This window comes from Meleagris gallopavo, chromosome 21, assembly GCF_905368555.1.
Source record: "Meleagris gallopavo chromosome 21, MGAL_WU_HG_1.1, whole genome shotgun sequence".
Classification (NCBI taxonomy): Eukaryota; Metazoa; Chordata; class Aves; order Galliformes; family Phasianidae; genus Meleagris; species Meleagris gallopavo.
In genome coordinates, this window is record NC_139424.1 from 368,012 (window position 1) to 390,181 (window position 22,170).

General features: G+C 53.7%; 3 protein-coding genes across 8 annotated transcripts in view; 2 read left to right on the plus strand and 1 right to left on the minus strand.

The window, feature by feature from the left end:
• Positions 1-4,290, minus strand: part of HIP1 (huntingtin interacting protein 1) — a 33,321-nt gene extending 29,031 nt beyond the window's left edge. For 2 of the 4 annotated variants that reach the window (XM_085240969.1, XM_085240970.1), the window contains exon 1: positions 4,088-4,289. In XM_085240969.1, coding sequence (XP_085097095.1) covers positions 4,088-4,285 — 198 coding nt within the window. In that variant the 5' untranslated portion in view covers positions 4,286-4,289. Of the gene's footprint in view, positions 1-4,087 lie in introns of all 4 variants that reach the window. The other 2 variants (XM_085240971.1, XM_085240973.1) reach the window with 2 other exon arrangements.
• A 265-nt stretch (positions 4,291-4,555) lies between these two features.
• Positions 4,556-12,270, plus strand: LOC100544731 (C-C motif chemokine 4 homolog). Of its 2 annotated transcripts, none has more exons than XM_010721858.3 (4): positions 4,556-4,685; positions 10,865-11,071; positions 11,347-11,461; positions 11,909-12,270. In XM_010721858.3, exons 2-4 carry the CDS (start codon positions 10,999-11,001, stop codon positions 12,006-12,008), a joined length of 288 nt encoding a protein of 95 aa, XP_010720160.1. In that variant the 5' UTR covers positions 4,556-4,685; positions 10,865-10,998; the 3' UTR covers positions 12,009-12,270. The 2 variants fall into 2 exon arrangements, with proteins under 2 accessions (XP_010720160.1, XP_085097108.1); XM_085240982.1 differs by having other exon boundaries at positions 4,607-4,685; positions 10,995-11,071.
• A 266-nt stretch (positions 12,271-12,536) lies between these two features.
• Positions 12,537-17,751, plus strand: LOC100547805 (E3 ubiquitin-protein ligase TRIM39-like). 2 transcript variants are annotated; one of them, XM_085240974.1, is made up of 7 exons: positions 12,537-13,083; positions 13,604-13,703; positions 14,804-14,925; positions 15,253-15,483; positions 15,605-15,627; positions 16,136-16,248; positions 16,931-17,751. In XM_085240974.1, the coding sequence occupies exons 1-7, from the start codon at positions 12,640-12,642 to the stop codon at positions 17,497-17,499; spliced, it is 1,602 nt and encodes a 533-aa protein (XP_085097100.1). In that variant the 5' UTR covers positions 12,537-12,639; the 3' UTR covers positions 17,500-17,751. The 2 variants fall into 2 exon arrangements, with proteins under 2 accessions (XP_085097100.1, XP_085097101.1); XM_085240975.1 differs by lacking the exon at positions 14,804-14,925 and having other exon boundaries at positions 12,538-13,083; positions 13,604-13,699.
• The last annotated feature ends 4,419 nt before the right edge of the window (positions 17,752-22,170 follow it).

Sequence of the window (22,170 nt, forward strand, 5' to 3'; positions counted from 1 at the left end):
GGCTGAAGGGCAGGCAAGGATGGACCAGCATGCACGTGCTGAGCCCCATGGGCAGGTGCAGACACAGCTGGAGGTGACGCACCAGTGGGCACACTCACCTGGAGGTGTCCCTGGCTGGGATCCCCAGGAGCCCAGAAATGCCTCCACCAAAGGAGGAACTGAAATTCTGCCGTTACAAAAGGAAGCTGCATGTGCTGGCACATAAAATATTAAATGTCTGCACACAGCTTTGAGCCGGGAACTTTGCCTTCTGTATGCAGGCAGGGGTAATTTACCTGCCACCCTGATTAGCCCAGAACAGCAAGCAACACACAGCCATGGCCAGCAGCCGCCAGGGACGTGCACATCCAGGCTGCAACCCTGCTGATTGCCTGCCCCCACCAGACACTCTGTCCCCAGGAAGTTTTCCTAGTTAGTGACTGGGCAAAATGAATCAGGGGAACAGGGTCCGGCCCCCCTCTGCTCCTCGAGCTGCTGCATCACCCAGGCTGAGGTCATGGCAGCAGGACTGGGGTGTCCCGACTGCTCCAGCCAGATCCCTTCAGGACTGGGTGGGTTTAAATTGATTCTATGCACCTATGCATAGCAGACATTGAGCTGTAAAACTGGAGGTGACCAGGGAGCACGGGGTCTCGCTGTGTCTCAACAGCTCCACCAGCACCTCCTTGTGCTGCCATCCATGGCCCCATCTGCTCCCTGCGCCCACTCTCTGAGTCCAGCATCACAGAAAAACTTCAGTTATTTCTGCATGGATTTAAGAAAAAAAAAAAAAAACCCACCACCCTAGATTTCATTAAGGGAAAGGCAGACCTCATGCAGCTAATTTGGGAGAAGAAAAACTATTTTCTTTCACACAGGCGAAGCCGTGGGGATGGAAATAAGTTCCTAAGTAAGACTCGCTGAAAGGAGCCGGGATGACTCATTTCTTCACTGCTGAAGCTGTATTCACTCCCAGGCACCTCTAATTCCTATTACAACAAAAGACACCGGGAGTATTGGGGATCACTCAGGACAAGGCACAAGAGCTCGATTTCCTGTAGATGAAAGAGCAGAGAATTAATCCCCTGTATCACCGGCTCCCCCAGGATGGGCTCAGCTGGCTTCATCCCTCACCCTCCACAGGCAGGAGCTATTTTTTCCTGTTCTTGCCAGTGTCAATATGTTTCTTTAAATATCTGTACAGAGAGGCTATATATATAGCAACACTGGTGCTTTGAAAGGAGCCTCATTTCCTGTGTAAGAACTGAAGTTCTTGGCAAAACTGTCAGCGGCTGCAGCATCTGAACCACAAAAATTGTTTTGTAAAAGCGAAGATGTCAGAAGCAAAATGGCATTTCCTCCACAAGGCCAAGTCACAACGGACCAGCTCCTGGGTGGAGAATGTCATGGTGCTCACTGCAATGCATGCAATGGGATTTGGAGTGCTTTGGGAACAGGGCTGCTCCCCACTCGCGCCCACCTGCAGAATTGGCTGCAGGATGTAATGGAGTAGGCTCGGTGCAGCAGAAGATTGGATTTGGGACAGCAAAGGGCAGTAGCAGAGCTTGTACAGCAGGAGCTGACACAGCACAGAGCTCCCAAGGGTTTGTTTTGGGAGCTCAATCACCACTTGTGGCCGCACTGATGTCTTTCCATGAGGATTTCTCAGCCAGAAGTTGCTATTAGTGCTGGTCCTGCACCAGCATGGGGCTGTAAGGATCCAGCACACTACAGCTGCATGCAAGGAAGGCATGGCGGCTGCACTGGGTGATCAGCAATCTGTGTTTCTCCTCACCAGGAACAACTTGCAGAGAAGGTAAGTGCAAACTTTTCAGATTTCCTGGAAGAATTTTAAGCAAGAAACATCTTCTCCTAACACTTGCTACAATCAGGAGAAAGCCCAGAAGATGAATGCCCAAGGACATTGATGGGCACAGCACGTGGCACAAAGCACACAACAGTCCCCTCTCCAATGCCAGGCACCACCTCCAGCAGCACCACTGTCCCCAAGGCCACCACAATGAGGTCCCACGTGGGCACAACATGTACTCCTAATTCTGCTCAAGCCCTGGAGCAGCAATGAGAACCACAACCATGACAACAGCCCCGTCCTGAGCCAGGCTGCAACCCAGAGGGAGAGCCTCAAGGCAGGCATTCCCACAGCAAGCCACTCCTTGCTGCTGCACTGGACACCAACACCCATTGAGGAAGCCTCCACCATTACCCCTCTCCACGCACATTCAACCCTCTCCAGCATTTGGTTTCCCAAAGGAGGGAACAGGCCATGCAGAAGCCCAGAGGCAGCTAGGCAGACGTGCTCAGGGTGAGGCAGGACAGTCTCCCATACAGTGAGGTTTCGAGATGATGCTCATCCCTATTCACAGTGCTGAATATGTTCCTGAAGCTGGCAAAGCCACGGGCTGTGGGAGTGCCAGGGCAGCTGGTGGCACAGCACAAGCACTAGGTGGCTTTGTGTCCTGCTGTGACGCCTGTGCTCAGCTCCATCTGTGCAGGTCCTCCGCATCCCACAGAAATCCTTCCTCCTCCTGACGTCATCTCAAGATCTTGGCTCACCCAAGTGTCGAACATCTCATCTCTGCCAAGGCAGTGCATCACATCCATGCATTGTGATAGCAAGATGTGCTCCTCAGCCCCCATTTTGGCATGGGAACACCCAGAGAAGAAGGAGCAGGGAGGAGAGGGGAAGCCAGGCAGGGAAGATCCCGAGGCACACACCCAAGGGAGGGGTCCGGGCTTCAGCCCTTCCCTGCACACCTCTGGCACAGGTGAGCCTTGGCACAGAGAGATGGTATGACACCCCATAACCACCACCAGCTCTTGGCGGGGTGCTCTCACCTCCCCTTTGACCACATGAGGTGGTGGTGCCCAACCCCAGCAGGTGTTACCCAGGTCACCACGAGCCCTTCTGACATGCTTTGTGGGGGCTCTTTCAGCCCCAAATATTTTCCCAGCTGCCATGGGATGGTTGAGTTTGGAAGCAAGAAAGGGATAGAGCTGTGCATGCAGAAATACAGGGAAAACATTCACTTGGAAAGCTGTTGAGCGTATGGAACTTTGGTTAAGAAAAGTCACTTTCCAATAAAGAAACAACAAAAAGAGCAACAGCATGAGGTTTCTACAATAAAACCTCAGAAAGAAGAAGTTTGACAAACATGGAAGATCTGAAGGGCGTCTCCAAGTTCCCTAAACTACAGAGAGAGAATTATGCAAAGGGAGCAGGGCAGGAAATTGCACAGAGCTGAACGCCCACAGGAACTGAGAGCCACTCAGGGCCCAAGCCAGCATTGAGAACAGCTGCAGGGTCCTGTGCCAGGAGGGACTCCCTGTGCCATGCTCATCCCTGTGCCATCCTCAGCTCACCTGAAATCCTCATATTTCTCCTCCTGTGAGGCTGCTGGAGCTGCTCCTGGTGCACTGTCACTATAGAGCCAGTGGACCCATCCCACTCCCCCGGTCCCAGCAGCTCCCTGTGCTTTGTGCCTCACCAGATGACCTGCACAGCTGTTCCCACGCCCCTCATCCCCAAATCTTTCCCCCTAAAGCTCCTGCACAGCCCTGCTCCCCCAGGCAGCTCCCGCAGCAGAATCAGGGCTGGGCCTCAGGAACTACAGGGCCAGGCCCCACTGCTGCAGCACAGCGCAGGGCCACGACAGCGGTGTGCCAGCTGTCCCTGAGCCACAGGGGTGACACCCGTGGGCACCCAGACCGTGAAACCAACAGGCCCCAAGGCGAGCGCCCTATGGGCAGCACAGCCCAGACCACCACAGCCCCACCCAACATGGCGGCCAGCTGCCCACCTGGCGGTGCTGCCTGCACCTTGGGACAGCCCCGCCCACGGGAACGGCTCCGCCCACCCAGGGCTGTTCCGCCCAATGAAGCCACCTCCCACCACCTGGCTCGTCCAACGTAGCCCCGCCCACCCTGACAGGCCCCGCCCACTGGAGCCACTCCAGCACACCTGGCCCGACCGCTCCCACCCCTAAGCCCCGCCCACAGCGAGTAGCCCCGCCCACCTTCTACACCTCCGCCCACCCGCTGGCCCCGCCCCCCGGGGCGGCTCCACTCGCCGGGGCCGCCCTGCCCGCACCTGGGCACGCTCGAAGCTCTCCCGCTCCGCCTCCAGGCCACCGCCTCCCGCTCGCCGGCTCAGCACTCTGGGCAGCGGGTTGGCCGCCTGCCGCATGGAGCTGCTCACGCGGTCCATAGCCCCGCCGCGCCGCTCCTGCTCCGTCGCGCACTCGGCACCGCTCCGCTCGGCGCGGCCGCCGGCAGGGCCGCGCGCCATTGGCCAAGCTATCTGCCACTCACGGAGCGGTCTGCCCCGCCCGCCTCGCCGGCTCCCCTCCCTGCTTCCGCCCCTTTGCTCTCATTGGCTGCTCCTAACGCCACTCAGAACGAGCTCTCCGGAGAGCCGGTCTCGAGCCGTGCAGGCGGCCAGCTTACGTGATCGTCGCCAGGCTCATTGGTCCGTCCGCACGCCGCTCAACACCAGATCCCGCCCCTCCAGAAGAGCTACGCCTCGGAGCTCCCACCCTGCCCGTGGTCCCGCCCCCAAGCAAACTCTCTGCGATGATTGGCCGCGGCGCCTGCCGCTCATACACTCCGTCCTCGTCCGTGCGCGTCCGCGCGTGGCGGCGATGGAGCGTGGCGCCCGCTGGCGGTCGGGAGCTGATAACGGGCACGAGGTGCCGGGGCTGTTTGGGGACGGTGGGCAGCCGGGGTGGGAAGGTGACGGGAACTTTCTGTCACCTGGATGTGCGCGGGGGGCTTTGGGGCGGGAGGCAGCTGCAAGCCCCTCCGGCTGAGCAGGGCGAGGAGGAAGCACGGCTTGCCATGCAGTGCTCTGAGGCCGTTCCGTGTTCGATCCCTGACGTTGGCAAAGGGAAGCGCGGGGAGCTGGGCTGGGAATGCACCAGCCGTGTTCTGGGACCTCAAAAGCAGACGTAAAACCAGTGTCACCACTTCTGGGGACAGCAAAACCATCCTGTCTGCCCCAGCAGAGGTGACGGGACCATCCGGGAGGAGCTGCTTAGGATGTGGGTTGCCTCGAGCAATTGTGCAAGCAGTTACGGGCTGTGTAACTCACTGCTGAGGTGTATTTTTCAGCTGAAACAGTTGCTGCGCACACAGCACAGCCGTGAGCAGCTGCTGGTGTGACACATGTGCACATCTCTGCGCTTCTCAGGTTCCCAGCTGCTGGGAAATGGCCAGCGCTGTGCAGCTAGGCCGCCTCACTCCGTGGCTCGTCTCTGTCTCCCTTCTGCCTTCCCTCTAATGCACTTTTTGGAAACCTGCCTCCTTCCTTGGGGCTGCGCCCAATGGAGCTGTAATGGGTTTAGTCCAGCCACTCTTGCAGCAAGGTGATTAATAATTGAATAAATGAAGTCATTGCTGAATAAGATGAAGGAACGGATGACCACAAAGAAAAAGGGAAGAATGGTCCATTGGATGTCTGCCCATCCCACCCCTCTGCCTGGCTAAAAGCACCCTGCTCCAGCACGGCCCCCAGCAAGCAGGTGTGGGGCTGGAGGTTGGCAGCACTTTGGACCCATGTGAGGGGTTCGTGTCAGCTGCTGTCTCTCACTGAGGAGCAGTCAACTTCTCTCTGTCCGTGGCAAGGTCCCCATTCTGGGACCTGGACTGCCCACTGTGGAGATGCCTTGTCTGAGAAGGATTGGAGGAGGGCAGATGGATGCAAGCCAGAGCAGGCTCTTCCTACCAACTGCTCCAAGGCAGGGGCTGCAGCAACATGGAGCCAGAACCAGCCCACAGTTAGCTGTTTAGAGCACTCTGTGGTGCTGCTGGGCTGTGCCTTGAGTTTTGCAGGAACCTGGGGGTCTGCTTTCTGGTGGGAAAACTGTTAGGCAGGTTATGAGATGCTCAGAGTGGGCACAGGGCTGCCCTGAGCTGGTCTGCTCCTGTGCCTCTTGTTTCATGGAGAGGTGATGGCGGAGAGCTGGAAGTAAGAAACGCAGAGGGAAGATGGGCTGGGCACCACTGCAGCTGCCCAGCAGGTCCTCAGAATCCACGGCTGGGTTTCCTCTGATCAGAAGCTCCTTCCTCTAGCTCAGTTCCAAGAGGCTGGGCTGTAGCCTGGAGGCAAAGGGCAGAAGGAGAACCTGTCATGGGGGTGTCTGTGAGGACAGATACTTCTCATCTTAATCTTGACCCAAAGGACCTGCAAGCCACAGGGGACAGGAAATAGCAGGAGAATGACTGGAAGGGATGTCAGGGGCTGTGAGCCCTGACCAGGCAAAGGAACACTCCGTTCCCAGAGCTAGGAGCTGCAGGCTCCCTGTCCAGCCACCCTTCCCAGCCAGAACTGAGAGAGCCCCAGGGTGCCGCTGCCACGCTCCTCACCCTCCTGTGGCCTGGCCCAGGCTCAGAGTGAGCACAGATTCCCCCTTGTTTCAGCAAGAAAATAGAGGCACAGAGAGCACCACAGTCCCTCCTCTGTTATCCAGCTGGCTGGGCTGGAGCAGGCGGGCACGGGGCTCTGTGCAAAGATCCTGCTCTTTTTGCCCTGGAGGTGAGCCCTCTAACAGGCTTCCACGCTTCTGGAAACACTCTAAGACACAAAACCCCGAGCTTCCCGAAGCAGAGAAGCCAGCTCTGTTGGACACAACTGCAGGGAAGTGGTTCTGACAGTCCTTCCACAAATGCAATAATGGCACCACAAGTACAAACCTGGTGATGAGGCTGAATGTACAAATATGGGACAAAAATGTTTTCTGAGCTAAAGTGTCCACGTGTTATGAGGTGAGGACTGGGTCTTGGGTGCAGGGTGGTGGCTCAGACCCAGCAGGAAAGTTTTTGGCAAAGCAAAAGGCATGTGGAAGCCTGTAGGGCAGGCGGAGACTGCACATGAGGCTTTATTAACTTCTGATCCCATTTTTTGATACTTTAGGCAAAATGGCTGCTGCTGAGTCCTTGTCAGCTAAAGCCGTCACAGAGCCTTTGTAGGAAACAGGCCTGGACTGCTACATGGGGCAATGAGTAGGGAGGGGAAGGAATGGTTGTCACTTAGCAGGACTGTCACTGCCCAAGTGCACAGGGTGCTATGAAGCCTGAGGGCATCCTGTACTCCCTACCTTTGTCCTGGGTGAGCTCCCCTACCTGACCCATTCACCAGGTGTGTTCTCTCCACTAAAGCCTCAGCAGCTGCCTTCCCTTTTCCAGGAATCCAAAAGCAAAGCTGAGCGTGGCTTACAGCTGCATTTCCAGGCCAGGACTTTGCTGGGCTGGCTGCCCAGGTGAGGATCTCTCTGGACAGCAGGGCCTGGAGGTGAGCAGTGCTTGCCATCTGCTGGACAGCTTCTCCACTGCAGGGCAGCAGCTGCAGCTTCGCATTCAACCCCAGGCTGAGCACGTCGCATGCACTGCCTGTGCAGAGGTGCAAAAGGCTGCTCTCTCCCAGGGCAGGAGACAGCTTTGCTTCTGTGTTGTAAGTCAGAATGGGATCATTGAGGGAAGTTTTCTGTATGACTTGGGGTGTGCAGGATGGTGTGTGGGACTGCATAACGGCAGGTGCCTGGAGAGGTCAGGTCCTGGCTATCCCAGTGCTGGCGCTCAGCTGGTTTTCTGCAGTTTTTCTGATCCTAAACCTGACCCTGAGTGCTACAGCTGCAGGACAAACCGGCCCAGCCCCGGGCAGGTTGGTGCCTGGTGCTCAGGGAAACCAGGACACATCCACATGGCTGTAATTTGGCAAAGGCAGCCTGGCTTGGAAGTGTTTCCAATGCCTGTGGGGCTACATCCCAATACAGCAGCCCGCTCTCCAGATTCCTGCTCTCAAAGTGAGGCTTTTCTAGGTGCCCTGCATGTACCCTGGGAAATGGCAGAAACTGCATTTTCTCCTTGCTGTGTGTTGAGAAATAGTTGGTGTCTTTCTGCTGACATTTACCACAAATATTCATATTCATACTGTGGTAAACGTCAGCAGATATCCTGATATAGAAATTCCAGTTCAAGGCTTTCACTGCAGTTTCATAGGAGCACCTTACAGCCCTGAAAGAGCAGCTGGCCCAGGAAATCCAACACGGGCAGTTTCTGCATGCAGTCAGGATCCGTGCAGGCTCAGGGTCCGTCCAGCCCAGCAGCGATGCCTCCAGACGTGGGCGCTGCAGATCTGTTGAAGAGAAAGGCAACTCTGTTGACTCCGTTGAATGCAAACAGCCTCCGGCCATTCTCATTTGACACATTTTCTCGAGCCTGTTACTTTGAAATCCATGCCCTGGCTCAGACACATGGGAATTTCCTTGTGATCCCCATGTCCCTCTGCAAGATCTCATCTGAGATCTTGCTTGTTTTTCTCAGGGCTGTAGCAACCTGCAGCCACCGATTACCCCAATCCTCCTTCCGTTTCCAGCTGATCTGCTCCCAGTTTGGACCTGAGTTCCCACAGTGGTGATGAGGCAGCTCCCGGGGGCACTGCGATAACGAGACTCTTGGTGAAACTCCAGAAGTGAGTCAGGGTGGTGGAGCAGGCTACCTCAGGGCTAAGAAAAGATTTCCTCCTGCATCCCAAAGCTGTTCTTGTAGTGAGTCCAAAGACACCATGTGTGGTTTCTATTGAAAGCTGAAACACGCCATACGGCAGAGGTTTTACAGACTCCATAAATAGCTGCTGTTTAGGATGTATGGTATGGAGGAGGCTTTAGAAATCAAAATATTTAGAGATTTGCTTTATTTGTCTTGGCAGGAGGGAGCAACCAAGACCGAAATACAAAATCATCCTTCAAGGAAGGAATGGAGTTGGGGAAAACATTGAAATGTGGGAATAACAGGTGTCAAAACCTCCAAGAATTCCCTCTACAATGAATGAGAGCAAGAAACACAGCCCAGTATATCTGAAAGCAGCAAGAATTCATTCAAAACGCTTAGGCTCATGTATACTTCTGATAGAAAATACTTTTTTTTTTTTTTTTTTTTTTTTTCCAAAAGGAATTGTGACATTTCCATCAACATCACATTTGAATATTGCAGGAACATCCAGAACACTTAGCTAAAATCAGCTCCAAGCTGGGCTGTGTCACTGTGAGCTGCATGAGTGAGGATGACTCCAGCTCATCCTCCATCCTGTTCCCCTCTCTGTTTTATTCTGGTCCCCATGTGGAGCTGTGTAACAGGAACACTAAGATTGGCCTGAATGGGGAACATGTGTAGATGCTGGGTGTGAAAGCACTGGAGGAATTTACAGGAGCAGGGCTATAATAGTGGGAAGTGTTGGTGGAACATAGGTTAGCAGGTCATGGTTTTCTCATCATCATCTCATTTCATCACATCTCATCTCACCATGTGGTTTCCCAGCCTGCCACTTGGTCGAATCTGTTCTCCAAGCCTGTTTTCAGCACCCCCAGCCTCAATCTGCTGTCTGCTGCTGCAGGAAAGTGAGTCAGCTTGGTCTGGTACCTTGGGCATGTCAAACCATCCCGTCTGTCATCTTCGGTGACACATCCATCAGTCTTTGCAGCTATGATGGCTGCAAAGGGACTGTAAGGTGTGGGCTGGGTTGGAGCAGAGAAGCACCCACATGTGGTTTTATCCTGGCCCACTTTTGCTGATGCTTAGTAACACAGTGTTTTAGTGATGCAAAAGGCTCTGGGCATCTTTCAGTGCCTTCTATCCCACTCCTTCTGAAAGGTCTGACTCACTAAATTCAGTCTGTTGAGCTGTGGTGATACCCTGGAGCACTTAAGAGCCCCGGGCCTGGAATAAGCTCTTCACCTGGTGCAGGGAATCTTTTCACTTACCTCATTGAGTCCCTCCTCTGGACCTCTACGAGGCCACCATGTTGGGCAGTGGTTCCATGTCTAAATGTTCCTCCTCCACAGAGGAGCCCAGTGGCTGCAGCTGTGGTTATTCAGTAGCCACAAACTGCGCCAGCACCAGCAATACCTTGCTCTTGCTCTTCCTCTGCCTGCATGAGGTGTCATCCATGAGCTTTTGCCTGGAGCTCAGCAGAGCCCTTCTGTGGGGATGTTTCAGAGAAGAGCTTCCAGCCAATGCAGTGACACCGTTCATGTCCTAAACGGCACCAGCTGAGCCAGCAAATCTCTTTTGTATGTCGATATGGCTGCTGGGATAATGCCAGGAGGATGTCAGTTCTACATCACTGGAACAAAATAATAATATAAGCCAAACTCCACCATACCAACATCATCGTGAGCTTCTAAAACTCTTGGTGAAGGTTAGCAGTCAATTCTTGCATCCATGGATAACACAGTAGTATTTAAGCTCCATGGCATTTGTGGAAGTGCAATGTAGCAACAGAATCAGTTCCCTAATGAGTTGCTGCAAGTGATGGGACGGACTTGGGAAGACAGGTGAGGAGCCCGGACATAGGACAGCACTGTGCTGTACCCTCTGCCCTGTGTGGTTATGTGCGGGTGGTGTCCTGGTTGCATGAAGAAAGCCCCATCATTCTGGGCAGTGCTGCAAGCAAGACACAGTGGCTGTGTGCCTTGCTGACCAGCATAGCTGGCATGACCCGTGGCTCTTCCTGCTGCCATGGCTGCAGAGCCCACCACTCTGTATTTCTGTGATGCAGATATTCTAGATGTGTGTGCCAGCCGTGCTCATTCTCTATTGTCGTGTGACTTCTAGGCAAAATCTCATGAAACACTACTTCTAGGTTTTTGACTTCTATGTTTTGGTCTGAGGAAAAAAAAGAAGAGTTGGTCATATCCTGTTCCCTCTTATTTCAGAGTATCTTGTCATGGTATATCACTTGCCACATCCGGGCACTACTGCCCGTCAGGGCTCTGGGTACTTCTCTTCACAGGATGGTGTAGGACTCCACACTCTTTACATAGAATTTCTTGACACAGCACTTCTTCCATTGTATCACGCTATCTTTCTGCAGCATTTCGTCATGTTTCCAGCCTTGTGCACCTTTATAAAGCGAGCTGAACCCAGGAATCCCACATCAGGCCTAGTGAAGGACCTTGTGCAGCATTCTAGCCTGACTCCTACAATTAATCTCCACCAAACAGGAACATGAAGTCCTCCACAGCTGTCATTGCTGTTCTCATTGTGGCTGCTCTCTGCTACCAGGTCTCCTCAAGTCCACGTGAGTCCAAGCTCCCCACTCTGTAGGAACTCTTTTCTTGCTCTTTCTGCTGTACAAGTCCCAGTAATTCTTGTTGGCTCTCTCTTCTGAGCATCTGCTATAAGAAAGGAAAGGCACATCTTGCTGCTCTTTGCCTTGCTGAGGGAAGGGTGACTGGTGGTAGACTGGTGGGAGCAGCACCTTCAGTGCAGCCCTTCTGGTTCTGCAAGCCTACTTCTCCCTCCTGGCACTGCTCCTGGTCTGGCTTTAATCAAAAAACCTCTCTTCTCTCCCAGTTGCTGTCAGGTCCCGTGGACCCTGCTGCTACAAATTCTTAAACAAAGCGCTTCCCCCAGGCAAGGTGATGATGTATGAGTACACAGGAAGCGGATGCCCCTACCGCGGTGTGATGTGAGTATTTCTGCCCAGACCCCAGGGCTGCCCACTGAAAGGTGGCAGCACCAAGAAACCCCACAATGTCCTGGCAAGAGGCATAAGCCAGCTGGGCTCTGCCACATTAGGAGAATTACCTGGAAACTTTGCAGGGGGCAATCTCACATTTCAAGCAGCTGGCTTCTGCTCCTCCCTGTTATACCTGAGCAGGTCACCTCCACCAAGACAGAGAGTCCCAGGCAGGACACTGTGCTGGCTGGGGAATACAGCTTGGGGGGGAGTGGCTTTCTCCTCTAAGCAGCAAGGACATCTGTGATGATATTGAGCTCACCCCTGTGTGTCTGCAGGGCTGTTGTGCAGTTACAGAGGTGTCAGCTTGGTGGGGTTCCCAGTGGCAAGGAGCATGCAGTCGCCCAGCCCTGCCCTCCCTTCTCCTCCACCCTTTAACTGTGTTTCCTTCTGCAGATTCACCACAGTTGAGGAGAAGAAGTACTGTGCCAAAGCAGAAGAGAAGTGGGTTCAGGATATCCTGAACATGGAGAAGCACGAGGAAAGCAGCAAGTGAGCTGTGCTCCGATCTCTTCCAGCATCACGCAGCTGCAGACCTCTCATGAGCACCTCCCATCACAGCCCTGTCACCTCCTTGCCCGTGCAAGGCAGACTGTTTGCAGACTGTTTTACAGACTGTATATACTCTTATTTATTTACCTATTTAAGTGCATGCAAAAGCATTTCAATTTATTTGACTTCTCGGGGGCAAACTTTTCCCTGTAATTTGTACTGATTGTCTTTTGGTTGGCTTTGTGATATAAAAACAAAGGAAAGCTGCCCTTCGTCCAGCTGTCTCTCCGTCAGGCAGGGCTGGGGCCCACAGGCCGCACCTGACCCCATTGCGGCCCCATGGCAGCAGGCCATGCTGGGGCTGGGCAGCACCGGCACCAACATCCCCTGTCACCGCAAGGCCTGCCGCCACCACGGCCGGCGGGAGCCCCATCTGGTCCCACTGGGGCGCCCACGCTGTGGGTTGCGCACATTTGTCCCTGCGGGCCTTCGCTTTCACTTTCACCGGCAGGGCAGGCCGCAGCCCTCAGGGCCGCCCCGCTGGTGCCACGCTCCGCCCACGGCCGCCGCTGCCCCGGCCGGGTGTCATCATCCAAGGCCACACGCAGCGCGGCTGCCGGGCCGCGGCGCCCACCATGGCCCTGTCCGAAGCCCTGGAGCGGCTGGACGAGGAGGCCATCTGCTCCATCTGCCTGGAGTACATGAGCGAGCCGGTCAGCGTCGACTGCGGGCACAACTTCTGCCGCGGCTGCATCGGGAAGCACTGCCAAGAGAAGGGGTTGTGGAACGACACGCCCTTCTCCTGCCCGCAATGCCGGGCACCCTGCCGCCGCAGCAGCCTGCGGCCCAACCGGCAGCTGGCCAACATCGTGGAGAGCATCCGACAGCTGGGGCTGCGGGGCGGCGTGGGGACGGGAACGGGGACGGGGACTGGGACCCCGCTTTGCCCCCTGCATGACGAGCGCCTCAAGCTGTTCTGCGAGGTGGACGAGCAGCCCATCTGCGTGGTGTGCCGGGAGTCCCAGCAGCACCGCTCGCACACCGTCTATCCCATCGAGGAGGCTGCGCAGGTGTACAAGGTACGGGCAGCCCTCTGTGAACGGCCCCGGGCACTGCTGCAGTGTGAGAATGGTGGCAAAGCGAGTGGCAGCCACTCTGCTGCGGGTGCCGGGGCTGAGGATGGACTCGCTGCCTCCTAATGCACGCAGCACCGTGCCCCCGTCAGCCTGTGTGCATGGGACAGCCTGGCTCCCTGCCCTGCAAAAAGTTGGGGCAGTGGGTGTGGAACTGCTGGCACCCAAACACCATGTCCCAGCGTCGTGGGGGTACCCAAAAGCCACGTCCCAGCAATGTGGAGGCAGTCCGCTTGCTCTCTGAACTGAAATGGCAAGGAAAATAGGGAAAGACCCGAGCTGCTTGGAGAGGGTTAATGCTGTGAGCAGAGTGAAGAGCGCAGCTGCTGGGCATGGGTGCCAGAGATGGCACTGCCTGGCACTGGGCCGTGTCCCCCTGTTGCATGCTGGCACCAGCAGCTGTGACTCATGGGCTGGGCCGAGCATACAGGGTGGGGAGAGCCGAACTCGTTTCTGCTGTTTTCAGGTCAAACTCCAAAAATCGCTGGAGCAACTTTCCAAGGAAGTGGAGGATATGAAGAAGCGTGAGTCAGAGGCAAAGATGAAAACCCAGGAGTGCAAGGCAGGTGCTCGGTTTATTTGTGAAAGAATGAGCTTACATAACACCAGGAATTTAAAAAATCCGGAATGGTCTGGGGCTGTGAATTCAGTATAGTCCTCAGGATGGGACGTGCCCCATGTCCTACTGCTGTAGGGAGGACCCACATCTACCAGGGAGCCTGAGCCACCACAGCTGGCAGAGCCACAAGCATGGTGCCAGAAACCAGCATCAGTGAGTGTGGAAACTGCAGTGAATGGGGTTCTGAACAAGTTAAAAAACCCAGCAGTGCCTGGGAAAAAAAAAACTGCATTCCAGCTCCAAGGAAATCGTGGGGACTTGTGTGCCAGTTCAACAGATAGATGCGTTCTGTTTGCTTTTCACTTGAGTGAAAAGCAGGTGTGAGACACACAATCAGCTCTGCTCCACAGCACTAGAACTGAATTGTTTTCATTACAAAAATACAAGTGAATTACTGCTCCTCTGCTTTACCCCAGGCAGCCCCGGGGGCAGAACATCAGCAAAACAGAGGCAGTTTAGGTCTAGAAGGAAACATAACTGCAGAAAAGGAAATGAAACTTCTGGCTGGAGCTTTCCCTTGCTGACCTGATGATTAATCAGCTTTGGCAGGGAAAAGCTGGTTTCTCAGTGCTCTCCCAGTTATCTGTGTGGACTGTCACTACTGATGGAGTTTGGGGGTGCTACAGTGCGCCCACCATCCCCCTCAGGCACTGCATTGTGACAGAGCTTTGTCCCACCCCCGCCTGCCTGAGTCAGGGCACAGACAGGCTGCCCCCGGCTGCCCCCGGCTTCTGTCCTGCTTAAGTAAAAAGGAAAACATGTCCCCAGCGAGTGCTAGGCTTGCAGTCCTGGCTTATCAAGAGTACATGAGTCAGTCCAAGAAATTGTGCTTAGATGAAGAGGAAATACACTTTGATTTCCTCTCATTTACCCTCTGGGCTTTGAGGCTTCCTGGTCATAGCTAGCCCCAGAATGTTTTTCTGGAGTTAGTTAACTTTCGTGCTTTAGGTTTTGAGCCAGATGCCAAATATTAAGTGTTGGGAAAAAAATTTCTCAAGCACTGCAGCCCCCACCTGTCATGCTCCTCTCATCTCTGTGTTCAGCAAGAACTCTCAGCGACCCAGGAAGTCCTGCCTGGTTTCTTCCAGACCCTACCCACCCCCACCCCTGGGTGCTGTCATGTTTTCGCAGGATTGCCAAAGCAGAGCTACCCTGAGCCTGGCATGCAGGCAAGTTGATTTTATCTCCTGATAAAATCCTGCCCAAAATCCCACCTGACACCTAGTGACGTCTCCATAGACCCCTGTGCTGCACTGAGATATCTGTGGGCATCGGAGGTACAGCTGGTCATGTCTACTCTTCTATTGGAAAACAGAGGATGTCAAGTGGGAACTCTGGCTAGATCAAAGCACAGCATTTATCCCTTGGCTCTTCCTTTAAATAAACACACTTAGACAAAAATGCAGCAGTTTCCTGCATGTCGGGCATAGCACTGGGTTCTGACTCAGCTTGCTAACACTGCCTCCCTTCACTCTGTGCATCTTTCCTATCACAAGGAGAAAGTGAAGAGAAAGCGGGAGACAATTGTGTGTGAGTTTGGGAAGCTGCATCAGCTGCTAGCTGATGAGGAGAAGCTGCTGCTTCAGAAGCTGGAGGAGGAGGAGACACAGATTCTGGTGATGATCTCTGAAAATCTGGCCAGGGTGACAGAGCAGAAGTGCTTGCTGGTTGAGCTGATCCTGGAGATAAAGGAGAAGATGCAGCAGCCAGTCGAGGGGCTACTCAAGGTCAGGTTCTGTCACCAGCCCTCTCAATTGTCCCCAGCCTCAGCCCCAAGGCCTCTGCTGTGTGGCCAGGTGGTTGGGGCTAGGCTGAAGTCACATACCCAGTATGGCTTTTCTTTTCTAGGACATGAGATGCATCCTGAACAGGTGGGTACCTGTGCTCCTTCCTCTTACAGTCCCAGCTGCCTCCTGGCTTGCAGTGTCTCTGTCTCCCAGCCCAGTGTTCCATTTGTTCTCTAAAGACAGAGTGCCCAGGGGCACTGAAGGCTAGGGTCTGAAGTTTAAGTGGCTGCAGAATCCTCCTCTTCCAGGGCCTCAGAGCTGAGGTCTTGTCTGGCTTTGTGGGGTGTGAGATGTGAGATCTGTCCCCTCCTAAGGGCCATGCTGCCAGGTTGGCTTGTCTCCTTCGTCTGCCTGGGAATGGCTCTGCACCTCCCTGAGATCCATTTCTTGTGCACCAGTTCACTCTGGAGCAAAGTCCCATCGCATTTACTACCAAGTAGTCATTCCTGGTGCTTTGTCATGGCTGAAGAGTTCAAGGGAGGGAATGCATCTGTGCAGCCAGGTGAAAGGCACCAGAAAGCCCCATGATGCTGCAGGAGAGTTGTTGTGCAGTGGGCACTGAATATGGTCCCCAGTATTGCTCTCCTTTCAGGTGTGAAACGATGAAGTTTCAGGCCCCCAAACCTGTGTCTGTGAACTTGAAAGAGGACTACAGCATCCCAGAGCGCTGCATGGGTATGAGACACATGCTGAGGAAGTTCAAAGGTGAGGATCTGCTTCCAGCTCCCTGTGCACGTGGTCATGGTCCCCCTGCCCTGGGACATGGGGAAGTGTTGGGTGTGTTCCTGACACGCAGGTGGGCTGCTGGTGGGGGTGGGATCCTGGCTGAAGCCTTTGGCCGCAGCAGGCTCTGCAAGAGACTGTGTAGGGGTCCATCCACGTTCAGGTTCCTCTTTAATGACGTGACTTCAGAGCAGACGCCATTTCAGACCAGGTTTTTTTTGTTAGCACCAGTGCTGTGGGTTTTTTTTTTCCTCTAACACTACACTGGAGTTAGAGAGTTTTCTTCCCAGATTTTGGATGACATTCCCAGTTTGCGTACAGGTGGGTTCAGGCTCGTTCCAATGATTAGAGAGCTTTCTCCTTCTAGTCTCAGGTTGAAAGGGCATTGCTCACAGACTCTTGTTTTCAACATTACTTATTAAGCTATACTCTGAATGCCAGGCTGCCCTGGTTGTTCCCATTCTGCAACCACATGCCAACTTGCTTTGACATGGTTTACAGCTGAAATGATTTTTATGGATCAGACTTCCCCACGCCAGCAGCACCAAGTGACATGAAAGGCATAAGGCAGATACACACAGCTGGCAGCAGGAACTGGGGCTCTACGGCATCTTAGTGACAGACTCACAAAGTCCATTTGTCCTCCTCCCTTCTCTCCCACCAGTGGATGTGACTCTGGACCCTGAGACGGCTCACCATGAGCTCGTCCTGTCTGAGGACCGCAAGAGTGTGCGGCGTGGGAGCAGGAAGCTGTTCCTGTTGTTATTTGACAGCCCCAAGAGGTTCAGCTGTGTTCCAGTGGTGCTGGGGCTGCAGGCCTTCTTCTCGGGCCGCAGCTACTGGGAGGTGCAGGTGGGAGACAAGCCGGAGTGGGGCCTGGGGCTGTGCAAGGAGGCTGCCTGCCGGAAAGGAAGCATCGTCTTCTCCCCCCAAAATGGCTACTGGGTGCTGCGGCTGCAGAACGGTGGCTACGAGGCCCTTACCTGCCCTGTCTCCTGTCTGACCCCGAGTGTCAGGCCCCGGTGCATTGGCATCTTCCTGGACTATGAGGCAGGAGAAATCTCTTTTTACAACGTGTCCGACCGCTCCCACCTTTACACCTTCACCGACAAGTTCTCGGGGAAACTCCGACCTTTCTTCTACCTGGGCTCCCTTATGGGGGGCAAAAATGCGGAGCCCTTGGTGATCTCCTGGATGAGGGACACGCAGGGGACCAGCTGCGTTGTCCTGTGACAGCAACAGGCAGAATGGTGGGGGCACAACGACCTGCTCAGGTGAGCAGGAGGTGCTGGCCGGCAGTTGCTATGTGCATAGCATGGAGTGGGGACTCAGCCAGGACCATGCTGGGATTGTAGCACCTGTTGTCCACCGGTGCTTTACTGCTCATCCACAGGCTTCTGGTGGTGGGGGCTCACAGCCTGCTGCGTTGTGATGCTTTGGGTATGAGTTGTACTGACATGAGGCAATAAAGAGATGATCTGGCGAGCCCTGAGCAGTCAGCTGTGTATTTCTGTGGTGCATCCATCCCCGCTGGTTAACCCCAAACCCTGGCTAACACCCAGCATCTCAATGCTGAATTTTGGAACATGGAAAAAAGGCCCTTGTGCACTCACTGGCTTTTAAGGAGCAAGAAGCCCTGCTACTGTCAGCCCCAGAGGACCACGTGTATTGTCCAAAGAGTGCTGTCCTGCTGGCCATGGCCCAGGGAGGACCTCCACAGCAGTGTTCTCCCAGGTGGCAGCTCTCTGGTCCTTCAGCTCAGCTGCTGCATCAGCTGGTAATGCTCACTGAAAGCACTCAGAGGCTGGAGGTGCTGCCCAGCAGCTATGCGCTGTGCAATGGGGACAAAAATAATGAAGCATCTTAATTTAGTGACTGGTTCAATGAGAATAAAATAAGATTTGATAAGGAATGGTCTCAAATGTTTGGTACGGTTTCTCTTGGGGTGTCCAGCTGGAGATTAGGAGGCTCCTAGTGAAAAGCTGGATACAGCTCTGTAATTCCTCTCAGCTGGTTTTTGGTACTTCTTATTTTGAGTCCCACCCAGCTTCCCTTGGCTGCAGGATCTCTCTTTTGGGGCTGCACAATAGAGGGGAGAGCACATCTACAAGAGGCTAGTCCCTGATCTGCCACATCCCAGGAAGGGCCTTGATGGACTCTGCACCTCGTTCTGACCTCCAGGAGGATCTTAAGATAGAGTGTATGAAAAACTATAGAAGGATGTGACTTTGAAGGCTTGGTAGAGGACTGGAAGCTGAGGCAGCTGAGCACAGCCAGGGAAACTGCTGTGTAGGATGGCAGATGGGAAGAGACCAGGCTGAACATCACCAAGATGACAGGAGATGGTGCGTTGAAGCAAGAGCAATGTCACTGCGGCAAGGTGCCGGATGAGGAGCACTACTGCAGACAGGAGGGATGAGCAGCTATTTCAGATGAAACAGGAGGAAACGCAATCAGACAGAGATGTTGCAAATACGCAAGGGTGCAATGAGGGAACAAGTGAATGGCTGAGCAGAAAGGATGTGAGCTCACTCTGCCACAACGTCCAGCATGTTCCTAGAAGTCATGAATCTGTATCTCCCTGGAAGGAGATTAAAGGTCCAAGGCATGAGACATCTCTTAATATGCCGTGCAGTTTTCCATTTCATGGAATCTCTGCGTCACCTGCAGTAAGAAACCACTCTGGGTTGACACCTCTGTCCTGAGATGTCCAGACCAGATTGCCATGGGTAAAGAGAAAATTGGGAGCACTGGGACCTAGCTTTTAGACCTCCCTGCTGACTTAGTGCTACAGCTGTTTCCGAAGCTGCTTGCAGACTGGTTTTCTAAGTCATGGCAAGTTGAGCTTGCTCAAGTCCTCTGCAGAAGCACTTCTGCTTATAGACAATTGGAAAAGACCTTCAAAGTCATGAAATCCAACTGTCAGCCTGACCTACCCAGTCCCATCACTAAGCCACGTCCCTCAGTGCCACATCCACACATCCCTTCGGCACCTCCCAGGGATGGGGACTCCTCCACTTCCCTGGGCAGCCTGTTCCAATGCCTGACCACCTTCTCTATGAGGAAAGTGTTCAAAATGTACAATCTTAATCTCTTTTGGTGCAACTTGAGACCATTTCCTTGTTTTTTCTTCCTTATGATCTGGCTCAGGCACCCACAGAGGTTTTGCCCATCAAAGACCACTCTTCCTCAGCCCTCCAGCCTCAGACACATGGCAAGCGTGGTCTGGCCTGAGCAGTTGAGTCTTCCTGCAGCTTCTGCTCCCAGGAAAACAGCACCAAGCAGCCTGGTGAACCTCATGCTTGGGCATGGGTTATTTATTAATAAAATGCATCTATATGGTCACCGTCACACCATTTCCTTTTGCTTTCTGTATGACCAAGGAAGATGGACATATACATATGCATGTATGTGTGTTCTGCAGGGACATTTTGGATTGAGTGCCTTGCTGACATGTGCCTGCTTCTAGTGAAGGCACCCTAAAGAAGTCACGTCACCAGAATGGACACATCTAGAGCTGTGTGATCACAGAGCCACTCTGCTGAGCAATCTGTGCATTACTCACAGTGGCTTTGGGGGCTGCTTGTCCCCAGTAGGATTCTCTGCAGTCAGATTTACAGATGTGTTCTCTCAGAAAACACTCTGATCTCCAGCTCCTTGTGTGTCTTTCTACCTCAAAATGCCCATGGAGATTATAGCTTGGTTCCCAGTTAGGCTTTCAAATGGTTTTCATAAAAACTTTCATGAAAAATATAGTAGACTTTCTTTCAAATAATACAGTTCAATTTTACTCGTAGAAAACACGATGCTTTGTTGCATTTCCAAAACACATCAGGGCACGAAAAGCACCGACTCTCAAGAAATGTACATTGCACAGAACATGTGGTAAATACCACGTTCTGTTTGCAGGATGAGCAAACAGAGCAGCTCATCAAATTCTGAAACCACTGAGGCTATCACTCTTGTCTGGGTTTGTCTGAGCCCAAGCAGAGCTGTGGTCCTGATGAGCCACTCTGCTGTGGGCTGCATCTTGCCCTTGCTCTGAGCCATCTCGGTGCCAGGAATGCTGCTTCTGGGTTCTGCTGGCAGCTGTGGGCTGCTATCACCTTCGCTTTGCTGGTGCAGACTCACAGCCGTGTGCCAGGGGTGTGGGTTAGCAGAGCGCTGCGCTCCTCGCATGCATTGAGCTGTCACACGTGGGTGGGTGTAAAGAACAACATGAGCAATTCAGGACTCCCTGCAGGCTCCCAGAATAGTGGTGTGGGTTAGCCGAGGTACGCAGAGTAGGTGTCTGCTGTGGGTGGCTCCAGCATGACCCAGCAGCTAAGGACGTTGGTGCATGCTGTTGTTTGCAATGGTCTCACACAGTGCTGGGCTGGTGGTGCTGGTAGCTGACTCTCAGCAAGGACCCCAAAGCTGTGGGACTGCTCCTGGTGCTGTGAGGTCTGGGGAGCTGCAACCATGAGGGACTGTGTAGGACTGAATCCCTACTGTCAGTCTCTCTGTCCTGGACAGGGGCTCCTGTCCCCTGCTCCTGGAGTGAGGGCAACTGTTTGTGCCCAGCTTTGTGCCAGACTCAGCCTCTGGGTGCGGGTACAGGCTGCAGCACACAGGCAGGGTGTTGGCTGGTACATGGCAGCCAAGGTTTTCTCTCATCCTTGAGGGTGTTGGAATGCTGCTAGGTGAGATCATGGAGCAGATCCTCCCAGAAGCTATGCTAAGGCACATGGAAGGCAGGGAAGTGATATAAGGCAGTCAATATGGTCCTGCCTGACCAACCTATGGATTTCTATGATGGCATAATTTCTTCAATGGGCAAGGGAAGCATCACTGATGCCATCTATCCAAACTTTGGTAAGGCCTTTGTCATGGTCCACTACAACATCCTTCTCTCCAAACTGAAAAGATAAGAATTTGATGGGCAGACTTTTTGATGGAAGAGGAGCTGCTTGCCAGACTGGACCCAGAGGGTGGTGGTCAATGGCTCAGTGTCCAGATGGAGATCAGTGACGAGTGGTGTCCCTCAGGGATCAGTGCTGGGACCAGTGCTCTGTAATATCTCCTTGATGGCACTGACAGCAGAATCAAGTGCACCCTGAGCAGTTTGTGGATGACACCAAACTGAGAGTGCTGTTGGTGTACCTGAGGGATAAAGATGACATCCAGGTAGACCTGGACAGACTGAGCAGTATGTCTAGGAGAACCTCATGAGGTTCAATAAATGCAGTGCAACGATACCTGGGTCACAGCAACCTCCACTATCAACACAAGCTGAGGAACAAAAGATAGAGCACAGCCCTTCCAGAAAGGACCTGGGTTCTCCGGGACCCAAACAAATTGCTTGGAATGTGGTACGGGCCCTGGAGGTCCCGGCACAGTAGAACTCAAACCTTTGTTTCTCGCACGACTGTGTGTGTCCAGAGCTCATCCCATCAGCCTCACTGCAGTCAGTTGGTGGGCTCCATCTTCACCAGCGACTTGGGTATGGGCAGAGGGGCTGCGGGGATGTGCAGCACATTGCTTCAGACTTGTACAGAGATGGACAGGTTTTGGTGGCACAGGGGAAAAACAGCTGTTCTCTGGAGAGACATGCACTTGCTAAGCCTCATGTCCTAGCTACACGAGTCTTACCAAATAGTTCTAAAAATTTGGCAGTGAAGCATGGTTTTTCCATTCTCAGCTCTCAGCTCTGGAAATTGGCTGAGGCCAACGGGATGAGCTGCAACAGGGCCAAGTGCTCAGTCCTGTACTTGGGTCACAACAGCCCCACGCAGCTCTATGGGCTCGGGGCAGAGTGGCTGGAAGCTGCACGGAGGAAAACATTATGGCACTGGAGGACATGGTTAGAGGGCATGGTGGGATGGGTTGAGGTTGGACTTGATGATCCTGGTCATCTTTTCCAAC

Excerpts from the sequence above, each read along its gene's own strand:
- LOC100547805 (XM_085240974.1), top strand. The coding sequence starts at position 12,640 with ATGGCCCTGTCCGAAGCCCTGGAGCGGCTGGACGAGGAGGCCATCTGC. Across the intron at positions 14,926-15,252 it reads ACCCTGAGCCTGGCATGCAG|GAGAAAGTGAAGAGAAAGCG; the intron begins GCAAGTTGATTT and ends TCCTATCACAAG. Across the intron at positions 16,249-16,930 it reads CATGCTGAGGAAGTTCAAAG|TGGATGTGACTCTGGACCCT; the intron begins GTGAGGATCTGC and ends CTCTCCCACCAG.
- LOC100544731 (XM_010721858.3), top strand. The coding sequence starts at position 10,999 with ATGAAGTCCTCCACAGCTGTCATTGCTGTTCTCATTGTGGCTGCTCTC. Across the intron at positions 11,072-11,346 it reads CCAGGTCTCCTCAAGTCCAC|TTGCTGTCAGGTCCCGTGGA; the intron begins GTGAGTCCAAGC and ends CTTCTCTCCCAG. Across the intron at positions 11,462-11,908 it reads TGCCCCTACCGCGGTGTGAT|ATTCACCACAGTTGAGGAGA; the intron begins GTGAGTATTTCT and ends TTCCTTCTGCAG.